This window comes from Mesoplodon mirus, assembly GCF_964341445.2.
Source record: "Mesoplodon mirus genome assembly, chromosome: 5".
Lineage (NCBI taxonomy): Eukaryota > Metazoa > Chordata > Mammalia > Artiodactyla > Ziphiidae > Mesoplodon > Mesoplodon mirus.
The window spans coordinates 121,300,506-121,314,105 of record NC_138980.1 but is presented as its reverse complement, the minus strand read 5'-3'; the positions used below and the strand labels follow the sequence as shown (position 1 = coordinate 121,314,105).

Sequence of the window (13,600 nt, the reverse complement as noted above, 5' to 3'; positions counted from 1 at the left end):
GAAAACCAGTAGCTCCTCTTTTCTTCCTGGAATGTCTAACATGCTCTAATTTGTTGCCCAAGTAGTGCAAGCCGTGTCTACTCAAGGAATTCAAGCTAATTTTAACTTAAACTAGAAATAAAAATCAAATATACCACACAGCATTCTAAAACCAAATACAGAGAGTATTTTGTGGTTGTTGTCCTTGTTTGAGATAATTTCTACCAGAGATAATTTGCATACAGTTATCTGTTTATGAATCAGTATGAAAAAAAGAGTAAGGATCATTTAAGATAACAGAAATATTAACTCTCAAAACTTTCTATAGCAATGCAAACACAAACGCCATCTGGTCCTAGTGGTGAATTTAGTATCAAAATAACACATTTAAAAAGGTACATGTAATACACTTACGCATCTAGAACTTGACTTTGAGGTGAGGCAGCTGAGCCACAGAAAGATAATAAGCCAAGTTCTACTAGGAAACAGTGACCCCCACCCCTGTAACCTTTTAGAAATGACAGCCACCTGGAAAACCAATATATTAACAGAAAAAATGGTATGTAACATTTAATTTAATAAGTCAATAAGAAAAGTGAAGTTATTTTTATAAACAGCATTTGAGACTGCGTTTACAGAAGACAGACATTATCTTACGTAGACCCTATTTCCGTATTTTGTTTCAGTTGCACAGTATTGAAAAAGTCCTGATTCACATTAAGAAATGGTAGCAGTTCTTTAACAGCTCACCTTGAAATACCAAGGCGCTCTTCAGTTTACCAGAGATGGCTTTATTCTGGCATCTGCACAAAAAGTTAACCTGGTACTGATGTTTGCTGGATTTCAGTATTTTAAAATGTTATAAACTGCGTATCTGAGTTTGTTGGCTTTTAATTTTTACGTTCAAATGTATTTATCAAATATTAATGGTCTCAACAGAACACAGCTGGAATATCATTGCCTCAAGACATGAGTTGATTTGTTGATTTATTTATTTGCGTGTGAAATCTGGCTACTCTACTCTGTGCTTCCATGAGTCCCTCACTCTGTCTACTCACTGCTGTCGGTCATTCCTTCTGTCTCTTTCACAAGCTCTTGTCCCGTACCTGGCTCAAAGTGACATTTTCATTTTGTAATCTCCCCATTTCTCATGCTCTCAATTACAATTATCAATACATATGCCGACGATTCCCAAATATCTATCTCCAGCTCATATTTTTCTCCTAAGCTCCAACTAGAACTACATTTCTACTTGGATATTCCATAGGCATCTTAAACTCAAAACAGATCTAACCCATCATTCATTTTGCTTTGTCTTGCCGCCACCAAAACTAACCCTTTCCCCATGTTGAATTCACTATCTGAGTAAATGGGATGGTAACACCTGGCTGTCTAACTCAAGAGATCTAGGAATCATCCTAGGTTCTTCTCTTTTCTTTGCCATCTACTGATTCCACCAAGAAGCCCTACTCATTCTACCTCGCAATACTCTCTGAATTCATTTCACCTTTTCCATCCCAGTACAACCACCATAAAGCAGCTTCTCAACAGAGACTACTATGATTTGCAGAACTAACTAGACATTTAAACTATATATTTTAACACTATATCACTTCTTAACAACAACAAAAATCCTTCAATATCTCTAGATTTTCTTCAGAATAAATCCCAAATCTTTCATATGACTTACAAAGTCTTCCCTGATCTACCCTTCGCCTACTCCTCCATCACCATCTTTTGCCATATACCTTTCCCTAACACCCTGTATGTCAGTGCATTAACCCATTCTAACCTTCTAAATGTCTCAATGCTTTCATCCCTCTAGGCCTTTGCACACGACACATTCTCTACAATGCTCTCACACCCCTTCAACTAGCTAGCTCTTATTCCCCCACCCAAACTCAGCTAGGTATCATCTCTTCTGGAAAAGATTTCTTGACTCTTCTTCCCTCTGGGCTCCCTCATGCCAGTCCTCTTGATCAGAGTACTTATGCACTGTAAACTGTCTGTGTCCTGCATTGAAGTATGAGCTTCTCTCTTGTGTCTCTATTCCTGGGATATACCATGTGCTCAACAAATATTTTAGGTAAGACAATAGAAGGCATGACTTAAGAGGCCAATGGATCACTTACAGGCCTATTAACAAAATACTAACCCCACAACTGTGATTTCCCAATGAGAAGGCACCTTGCTCTATGAGTCTTTTTAATTAATTCAATTCAAACCCAACCCTTCCTTAAAAAGTTAAACATAGAATTACCATATGATCCAGCAATTCCACTCCTAGGTATATATTCAAAGAAATGAAAGCAGGACTCAAATATTTGTATATGAATGTTCACTGCAGAATTATTCACAATAGCCAAAACGTGGAAATGACCCAAATGTCCATCAATAGATAAATGGATAAACAAAATGTGGTATATCCATACAATGGAATATTCAACATTGAAAGGGAGTGAAATTCTGACATAAGCCACAACATGGATAAACCTTGAAAACATTATGCTAAGTGAAATACACCAAATACAAAAAGACAAATATTATATGATTCCATTTAATTGAGGGCTACCACCCACCTAAAGAACCTAGGGCCATGAGTCACTTCTATGAATGATCTAATGGCCTGATCAGTCACAGAGGCCTTAACTTCTGTGGAAACACAGTTGACCACAAAGTTACCTAGTAGTGACTGCAAAACCCACATCCTGCTGAACTATTATTAAGTGTTGGAGGATGAGTTATACAGGTTTACCACTTATTTCATTAGGAAACTTAAGAGATAAATTGTCTTCCCAAGGCCTTTATAAACAGTTTGCTACTTAAATTTTATAGACTGAAATTCTGCATATGAAACTTACTTTCCTTGGATTATCTGAAGCCTGTTAGTTTAAAAAAACTGGGGAGTAAAACATATTGCATAAATATAACACCTGCAAACAAAGTATGACTTGCAACTGAATGATGACAAGCATTGTAAACACCAAAGGAGCCTGAAGGAAGAAGTTCAAGAAGAGCAAATATAAAATATATAGTTAAGAAGTGTCCTAACAGAGATATTCTAGACAGGCAAGCTCAAGGGAAAAACGGTACCAGCAACATGAGTAAGATCTCCACCTTCTGACAGTGGACTGGATGACCAGACTGACTGCTGTGGGAACATAGCAGGTATAATCATTTGAGCCTTTTCCCCTCATCCCCCCTCCAAAGGAAAAACCCTGGCAGGGACCCTATACATAGAAATGAAATGTCAAACAGTACAGTGCCTGTCACATAGCAGATATTCAACAAATACCCATTTCTATTCCATTTTATACTGAAGTTGTTGAGAAAGCATTTACTTCAAGTATGTCTGCTTTCTAGCCCTGTTTTCTGAAACAGTCATTCCACTTAAGGTATAACAATCAAATAAGTCATATACACAAGTCATATAGATATGACTTACTATATATATATATACACACACATATATATGCCTATATAGTAACATAGTTATAAAACACGGATAACAAGATAAAATCATGAATGTAGTTAGAAAAAATACCCACAAAAGAAATTTTTCTATATTACAGAAATGGGCTTAATTTTGGGGGGCACCCATTGTCATCTTAATTTGGTTTTATTAGGAGAAAACAGAGTAACATTTCTGTCCCTGGGCAGATCTGACGTGAAAATAATTGACAAAAGTAGGTCAGAATCCCATGGACTGGTGAGGTCTGAATGTTAGGTGTCTTATATTAGGTTATAAATCCTGACAGGCAATAATGACAGGATCTTCTGAAAGCCTTTGAAATTCACTAGGGCAGTCCCAACTTGTTTAGTTAAAAGCAGCAGCAAGGTAGGAAATAGAACTTCATGTGACTCTGGCTACCCTGATGTGTCTTAGATAAAAACTGAAGTCATCATGCTCCTACTCTTTTTGCTGGCTTTGTTTTCACAAAAAAATATCCTCTCCTTACCCACATACACTTCTGGTAGCCTTTGGAATGTGTCCTTTAATCTAAAAGATAAAAAGCGTACTTAAAGAGATCAACGAATTGACTAGAAATCTGTTGGGAGCTTATGGCCTTTCCCCTATTCTAGATGCAATTTCTCTCCCTGGGTCACCTGTTTTTGGTAAAAATAACTCAATTCTTTTTTATCTAATATACTAAGCAGAAATCACTTGGCAGTGTAGTGCTGACTGAGTTTTTCCTTGGATAAAATTGTTAGCAACTTGTAGCTACTTTACTAGGTAATATCAATATATAAACAAAAAGAGAAAAACATTCATTTCTTTTAATTCATTAACTATGCTTACTTGTGTGACACCTATATATTGGTTTCCCATAGAGAAAAACTGCCATAAAAATTTAAGGTCCAATTTAACATGAATATTAGTTAAAAATACACTTTCACAATTTAGAGTAAGGTGAATGATACATCTGTTTCCATTCTAAAATGATCCTTTTCTAGTAATTTTTACAATATTTTCTCACATGAAAATTATCTTCTCAACCAATACTTATAGCATAGTATCCTACTTGAGAAAATTTTTTTAAATGTGTCATTCTCAATTACTTCTTACCTGAAAGTTTTCCTCTTTAAGATTTATATAAATTAATTGATTTCATGAATGATAAAGGAACAATGTTAAATATCCAGAAGAAAAAAGTTCAATGAAGACTATTTCATGGCTTCAAGCACTGAATATCAGATGTTAAAATCATTTGATATCAAATAAACAAAAGGATTTCTTTAAAAAACAAGAAACCACTGCCACCAAACACATTTTCCCAAACAGCCTGCCTCGCATTCCAGAGCTGACAGAAAATCAGGTCTGCGAGGAGACAGCAGCTGAGCTGCATACTCCAGAGTTAAGTAAAAACATGGGAGGCCGGAGCACACATGTGAAAGAATACATTTAATTTTAACAAGGCAAAGAAATGAGTTTTAAAAGGTGGTGGTGGTTTAACTGAGTGTCTCTTTTAGTTCCACTTGAAAAAAAGGTGTAAGTTTTTCCTCTAACTGCTTCCCAACAGTTCAATGACAGCAAAACTTTAAATCTATGGTGGTGCTGGAGTTCTTCTATTAGGGACAGGAAGGATGCAACTTCATGAACTTTTTTTAATCTGCAGAAAGAAAGGGGGAGGAAAAAAAAGACAGAGAGAAAGAGAGAGAGAGAGAGAGAGAGAGAGAGAGAGAGAGAGAGAGAGAGAGAGGAGAAACAAAAACTAATTTTCCAGGCAGGGAAATACTTACAAAACCTTTTATGTCAAAGTTAGGATTTCACAACATAACACACTAATGCAAAATCCAGTAGCACCTGTAAGATTTAAGTAAATGCTGCCATCACTTAAATGCTTTTTAAAAAGTATCTGTAAAAGACTGAAGGAAAAAAAGATACATTCTCCAGAGAACAAATGTATTTCAAAATAAAAACTGTATTTTTGTTTTTCTTTTTTTCAATTGTTTTTTTGTACAAGAATTCATAGTTATCATATAATAACTTACACACAATGGGATCAATCTCTGCTCTCCTTTTCTGTGTCACTTCAAGTCCACATGTTCAGGCTATAGTCCCCAACATTATTTTCTGATAAATATATTACCACAGTTTGATCTAAATATACATTATATAATACTTGTCTCTGGGAAAAATCAAATTTTAATATGCAAACTTTTATTTATATAATACAGAAATGAAAACTACAGTAGGCACACAACCTAATTATGACTTGTAGATGATGATTTCTAGATACTCTCCTACTGTAAATGAATGTTTAAAATAGTCTTAATAAGAAAATTTTATTTATATGTGCACTTGTGTCCACCTTATCCCATATACTGTACACGTCTAATGACAATCTGGGAATTTAAAGGTGCAGCCCTCAAGAAATTGTTGAATCACTAAAAAAAGAAAAAATTAGACTCTATTGGAAAGGAAAAAACTCACAAAATTTCCAATTTTAGATTTCATGTCCATAGGAAAATATTAAAAATAATTTTCTGTATATACATATGAGTATATGTATATATTGAATTACAGATGTCTCATATATCAATACAATTCAAGTGGAGACATTTTGGTGAGTTATTTTCCCATTAAATGACAACTATGTCAAAATTTAAAAATATCTTATTACATCTTTAAAATAATTCACTTACCATTGCAACAGCTTACCCTATTTTTTTTTGAATTTTTAACTCTTCATAACCAAATTTCCTGATCCCTAGTGTTAAATCCCCTATTTAAATTAAAATCTGGTGCTCCGTTACTCAGAAACTGATGGATAAAATCACATATACTTCAAAATTCCATCAATCAAATAAATTTTATTACCTGATTTATCAGAGAAATAGCTCTGAGCTTGTGTACCTAAATTATCCTCCCTATTATAAACAGGTGAGGCAAATACCCTAAAATAGATGGAGGTAACTTACATGATATTATAGCACATATAATACAAGATGATTAAGTGTCTGATATAAACTTTTCAAAGACACCTGAAAACTCACTTTAGAAACTAACTTTAGAAACAAACCATTTATTTTTCACTCTAATATAAATTAATATGTATGTAAATACATACATACACATACATATATATAAAACAAAATTGTCTAGTGTTGATTAGCTGTTTGTGAGTGAAAAAATGGTTACAAATTGATTAACCAGCTTAATTCTGTACTTAACAATTCAACTGTTTTGGGGTACAAACAAAAAGTCAGTGCATTTGTAAACTCCATGGAGTCAGATACTCAAGCATACACTTTAAATAAGAACCCTCCTCAACATCACAAGCATTGGACAGCAAGAATATATGGACTCTTGATGCAGTTCCTACTCCATAAGCAGACTAGACAGCACTTGACTTACTTTTAAAACAGTTTCTTAAAAGAAATATATAAAGAAATGCATGTTTGCTAAAAGTCCTTTAAAATTACCTCAAAACAACATTAAATCCTGTTCACTGAGAAGAGCCCGCCGAATTGAATTCCTGTTTTGAAATGCCTAGTTAACAGTTTAGAATATTGCCTTGTGAGGATTGACTAGAGACGTGGTTGATGTGAAGACCCAGACAGAGTACACGGCTCCAATCCCAATAGTCCTCTGATTGGTTGCTTGATGGAAATGGATCGCCTTTAAAATAGCTATACACCTTAAAATGATCTATAATAAACAGTTTCCCAACAACCATTATTATTTGTAAATTGAAATGCATTAATCATTCAGAAAAGATTTCTTGCAAAATATATAAATAAATGTAACTGCATATTCTGTAAATATACTTAACATTGCTAGACCAGACCGCCAGTGACGGGCTGCTGTATTTCAGTACTGTGTCAAATTTATTAGAAATTTAAAAAGAAAAATTTTGGAGGGACTCAGCTGCCTTCATTTAGTTGGCTTTAAAATGTGTAATAAAATGGGAGACAATATCTTCTCATAAATACACGGAATCAATATGGAAAAGTAAACTATACAGCAGACAAGATTAGAGAACACCAGAGTGTACCAGAGTGGTCACCAGAGTGAAATATCTTCCAGTATAAAAAAAGGGAAGAACTCTATACACCCAGTTATAGTATGTTTCAATTAAAGATGCAGCTCACTCTCACTCCTGGCAAGAATTAATTGGTAATGGCACTGCTGCCAGCAGTGCAAAAATATCCTGAGAAATTATTCAGATCACAACAAAAGACAGGGCTTTCATCACTAAGTTTTTGCACAAAACACAGCTTTAGATATCATAAATAAATTAATTTAAAAAGCAGATAACCTTCACTGTGTTGAACACAAAAAGGGGATGTGACCCAGACATTTGTTAATTCTCCCATTGGCTAATATCAGAAAGAAAGATTGCATTAAGTGTCTGTTTATAACTTTCCAGTTAACTATGGCCAATAATATACATGGAGGTAATCTGTAGTTCAAGTTTTTCATCTCTTTTTCCCCAACTAGCTACAAGGTCAACTCTAAAATTTACACTGAAATATACAATTCCAATTTTCAAAAGATCCTCCTCCTGGACAAGGGATATTCAATTTTTTTGTGCAATCTTGATGCAGAGCCCAAACAGTCCTATGAAGAGAGACAGTATATTTTTTAATCAATTGGCACTGAAATTTAACTTTCCTTAGCTGCGTTCTAGTAGCTTGGCCAAGTTATCTCGTAATTCTGTTAGTTCAAAGATTTTTCCATCAAGAATTTCTAACAGTGTCTTCAGGTTATTGCGAAAAGCTTCCTGTTCATTCTGACTTTTCTCCAGACGTTGCTCCAAGTCAGACAGTTGTCCCTCCAGGTCTTTGTTCCGAATTTCTACTTCCTTTAGAAACAAAAGTGTGATATATATATGTGTGTCAGTTTAAGACTTAACAAACAATATAACTTCTGTTATGACTAATATTGTGGTAGTTAATGAAGTTTGATAATTAGGATGACCTTCTGAGTCTCAATAAAATTTAAGGAGGTTTTTAGATTTTGCCATCTGAGAAATCCCTGTGGTTTTATTGATTGGTTTGTTCATGAACACATCTGTCCCCCCAACATAAATTTCCTGACTGCTTGCTTTGTGCCAGGCAACACTAGTCTAGGCACTTCAAATACTGAGATCGGATGAAGACCCATTTTGTGGATTATCTGCATCTCTTTTCTATTTCTGCCCATGTTCTTTTCCTCTGGCACAATTGTTAGCAATCTCAGATGAAAGCAGGCAGAGAAAAAGAGAGAAATTAATTTTTTCTCCTTATTGGAAATTTTGGAGAAAGATTTAGAGACGAAAAATGACTCAAATAAGGTTTTAGGATCCTCTGAATATGTTAATTATTCTTTGTTTCGCCTCAATATCAAATGAATGCATATGGTAGAGAATATAGCTCACCTGCTAAAAACTGTAGTGAAGATATATAATAACTGTACACATAAGAGAATTATACAACTAACAATTCCAATATACTGAAGATTAAGGAAAGAAAAAAATGACAAAAGGGAAGTAAAAGTTCATGACAACAAAAAAAAATTTTAACTTTTTAAACAGAATAAAATCTGGCATACTTAAAAATTATTTAGAAGTTACTATATTATACCTGAAGGACAGTAGACTGTTTTTAAAAAATTATTGAAAGGCAATCTGGTAAACGTTAAATGGAAATAACAAAACACGAAGCAGCACACTGCAACGAGGCAAAAATTTGTATGCATGAGGACAAACAATGGGAATTAAAGTACACACAGAAAATAGGAAACAGTTCTGGTTGTTGGGATTATGCGCACTTCTTTCCAAAATGTATTTGTCCTATAATACCAGCAAAATTAAACTTTTGAGAAAAATAATTGGAAAACTGACTTGAATACATATAAGAATGTAACCATTGATTTAGCATTTTCAACACAAAGAAATATTCACATGTTTAACTAAGAGCACAGCTCAAGCAAAAGGACACCACAGATGAGTCGAAGAGCCTGGGAAAATACAAAAAAAGGAAGAAAGCAGTTATAATGACTTATAAAGAAAGAATTTATGGAATTCCAATCTAATCTTAAAGTATTTACTGTTAGATGTTAACCAGGTATGTTTCTAATCTTTTTCCTTTGAATAATCTACAAGGTGAAGATAAGTAAACTGAGAGCAGATTCTGAAACCAATAAAATATTTATAAATTCAGAAGCCAAGTTCATGGAGGCTCTAAACTATGGAGGAGAAAACAGACCCTGGGATCAAATGTAAAAATTCCACTCATGATTGCACAGCATGCTCTCTTGCCTGCTTAAACAATAAGCTTAAGAGTACTGTAGAATGTTTCCAACTGTAAAAATAGACCAAATGTCATTCACTAGAAAACACCCACTTCACCAGGCACCGCCCAGTTTGCCCTCTAAAGCCGTCCTTAAAAATGAAAGGCTTCCTTGTTCTCCTTGCCAATCAATGAAACATCCATTTTCAGTGGAAGCAAGCAAAACACCAAATTCCCTCAGCTATTAAAATTGAGCTGTTCTCTCCAGGAGTCTTGTGCTCTAAGCCATTTCTCTGATGGAGGAATTTCACTAGGCCCCTAACAAAAGGGATCCAGTACAATGCTGTTGGTGCTGGTCTATTCTGAGGCGGAGAATAAGATCCCAGAGGAAGAACAGACAACCCAGGATCAGTATGAAGCAACCTGATGGTGGCATGTCCCAGTTTTCTACCTTCTGTCTATATTTTCCATCCCTTCTTCTTGACTTTTATTCTCCCTCCCAACTCATTCTTCTGCTTATTATCATTTTTGTGCTACTATTTCCCCTTCTCCTTTACCGATATGTGAGCATATGCCAGGGGCACCAAGATAAAGCACTAGGCCAGAATTTGCTAAATCCCTTTGAGTGCTTTAAAAGGTAGTAACTGAAAGTATATAAATACAAATGCTCTGTATTTGTTAGATATGGAGTCTACAACACTACAGTGATTAAAAAAATGTAAACAATTATTACCGCCATCAATGGGACCAAGTCAGGTTATAAATTTAAATCTTGCATCATTTAATCTAAATAAAAGCTACAAAAAATTGTCTCTATTGATATCTGATTCACACCTTAAACTCTTAAAAGTAAAATAAATTATTGTTCTATTAGATTATTAACCTTCATATATAACATGACATAAATCATCAAAACAAGTATTAATAATTCAACAGAAAAATGGGTAAAAGAAGAAGTTATTCAACAATTATTTACTGAGTGTCTTCTACATACTAGGCACTGAAGATAAAGTAGAAAATAAAGACAGGCCCTGTTTTGATGGAGCATGCATTCTAGAACGAAGATACTGGTAACAAAGAAGTCAACAGAACAGACGTCTGTGTAACCGAGGAAATCACTGTGTGCACTGAAATCTTTCAACCATCTTTCCAAACTGTGTAAACCAATAATAACAACAAATAAAATGACATGAATTCCACAACTTCAACTAGAAGAAAGAGAACAATACAAACTTCAAGTTACCTATAATTAGGAGATATAAGCACCAGTTTCTAGCAAAGATATTTCTCAAGTTCTTACTCTCTTCGCAGAGGGCAAGGCAGGGTTGTGGGGAAATGCACAGAAGAAGGAAGAGGAGAATGAAAGGCCTAAGAATGAACTCTAATAATCCAAAGAAAGAGAAAGACCACTGAAAGTGCCAAAATACTGGTGGAAAACAAAACGTCCTGGTAGACCAGAGCAGCCTACAAGAAGCAAATTCACAGTGTACAGGACACTCGAGAAGGCAACCTTGGAAAGGCATACTTCTGAGAGTAAAAAGAAGAGAAAGGGACTTTGGGGATAGCTAATCATAAAACAAATGGTCCTTCCACTGGGAAATTCATTTAGAAAGTCCAAAAATTATGATATGGGCAAAGGTATACCAGGCAGGGGTTGTAATAGTGGTAGAAAAAGTGGTGAAGAAAGACACCTTTAATGCTAAAAGTGACAACACACCATGAAGATATAACAATTATGTTTATGTACCAAGAAACACAGTAGCCACCTTTATAAAGTAGAAACTACAGTAGGTCTAAGGAGACAGAAAAAAATACACTGATAAGAGCTTTTAATATTCCACTCTCAATATAGGACAGATCAAGAGGAACAATAACAAAAAAGGTAAGGATATAGAAGGCCTTAAACTACAAAATCAATAAAGAGCATTCATAAAATTGATCATATGCTAGATTACACAAAAAATCGGTAAATTATGCAAAGCAGAAATTACATAAACAAACGCTTGTGATCACAATGCAGTGAAACTAGAAATAAGTAACTAAATCATAAAACTAAAAGGCCCTTCCACAAGCAAATTAAAACACGTTCTTTTAAAGACTTCTAGCGTGAAAGAGAAATAAAACCAAAATTACAGAATTTCAAGAAATAATGATAATGGAAACACTGTCAGAATCTATGGGACACATTAAAGCAATGACCAGAGAAAAATCTATAGCCTTAAACACAAATAAATAAAAATGAAAATAAAGGAATTAAATTCCCTTCTCAAACTGCTAGAAAAAGAATAAAAAAGTAAACCAAAACAAAAGGCAGAAATAAAGGTAAAAGTAAAAATCATTAGGTAGAGGACAGAAAAAGAGTAACACTAATTAATAAGTCAAAATCTCCTTTCGCAAAAAGCTTAAAATAGACATATCATTACTTAAGAAAGAAAAGAAAAAAAAACTATATAAAATAAGAAATTATAAAAGTTCCCACTGAATATTTGAAAACCCAGATGTAAAGCTTAAACAGCCCAATATCTGCAGAAGAAAGAGAGAGTAATCATGGAATTACTCCATAAAAAGCACCAGGCCCAGATGGTTTCAAGGGGAAGTTCTATTAAACTTTCAAAGACCAGACAGTTCCAATATGACATAAATTATTCCAGAGCATAGAAAATAAACAAAATCTTCCAAATTATCTTATGAAGCTAGTATAGCCTTGATACCTAAATCTTATAAATTCAGCCCCCACCTGAAAAAGGAAGAAAGTTACAGACCAATATTACAAATGAATATCATGTAAAAACTGTAAATAATAGGGAACAAAAATCTGGTACCACATTGATAAAATGATATACCACAGCTAAGTGGTATTTATTCTAGGAATGCAAATGTGGTTCAGTTTTAGAAAATCCATTAATAAAATAAACCATATTAATTGATCTGGGGAGAAAAACTATGATTATCTAGATACTAAAAAAGCTATTAACAAAATTCACTCATCCATGGTAAAAACACTCAAGAAAATAGGAATAAGCCATTCTCATAATATGGTAAGATATGTATATTTTAGTGCTAAAGCCAGCATTTCAATTAATGGAAAAATATTAGAGGCATTTCCACAAAGATCAGGAACAAGATAAGTCTGTCACCTCCACTATTGTTTAACACTGTACCTGTATTTTTGGTTTGTTTGTTTACTCCTCAGTGCATGAGATCTTTTTTTTTTTTAACATCTTTATTGGAGTATAATTGCTTCACAGTGTTGTGTTAGTTTCTGCTGTAAAACAAAGTGAATCAGCTATATGCATACATATATCCCCATATCCCCTCCCTCTTGCATCTCCCTCCCTCCCACCCTCCCTATGCCACCACTCTAGGTGGTCACAAAGCACAGAGCTGATTGCCCTGTGCTGTGCAGCTGCTTGCCACTAGCTATCTATTTTACATTTGGTAGTGTATATATGTCCATGCCACTCTCTCACTGCATCCTACCTTACCCTTCCCCCTCTCGGTGTCCTCAAGTCAATTCTCTCTGTGTCTTTATTCCTGTCCTGCCCCTAGGTTCATCAGAACCATTTCTTTTTAGATTCCATATATATATGTTAGCATACATTATTTGTTTTTCTCTTTCTGACGTACTTCACTCTGTATGACAGACTCTAGGTCCATCCACCTCACTACAAATAACTGAATTTCGATTCTTTTTATGGCTGAGTAATATTCCATTCTATATATGTGCCACAGCTTCTTTATCCATTCATCTGTCGGTGGATACTTAGGCTGTTTCCACGTCCTGGCTATTGTAAATAGTGCTGCAGTGAACATTGTGGTACATGACTCTTTTTGAATTGTGGTTTCCTCAGGGTATATGCCCAGTAGTGGGATTGCTGGATCGTACTGTAGTTCTATTTTTAGT

At 34.6% G+C, this 13,600-nt stretch overlaps 1 protein-coding gene across 2 annotated transcripts in view; it reads right to left on the bottom strand.

The window, feature by feature from the left end:
* Positions 1–5,388: 5,388 nt before the first annotated feature.
* Positions 5,389–13,600, bottom strand: part of HOMER1 (homer scaffold protein 1) — a 128,268-nt gene continuing 120,056 nt past the window's right edge. Inside the window, exon 9 of one of the 2 annotated variants that reach the window (XM_082620317.1) lies at positions 5,389–8,288. In XM_082620317.1, coding sequence (XP_082476443.1) covers positions 8,100–8,288 — 189 coding nt within the window. In that variant the 3' untranslated portion in view covers positions 5,389–8,099. The remainder of the gene's footprint in view (positions 8,289–13,600) is intronic. The other variant, XR_014293990.1, reaches the window with a different exon arrangement.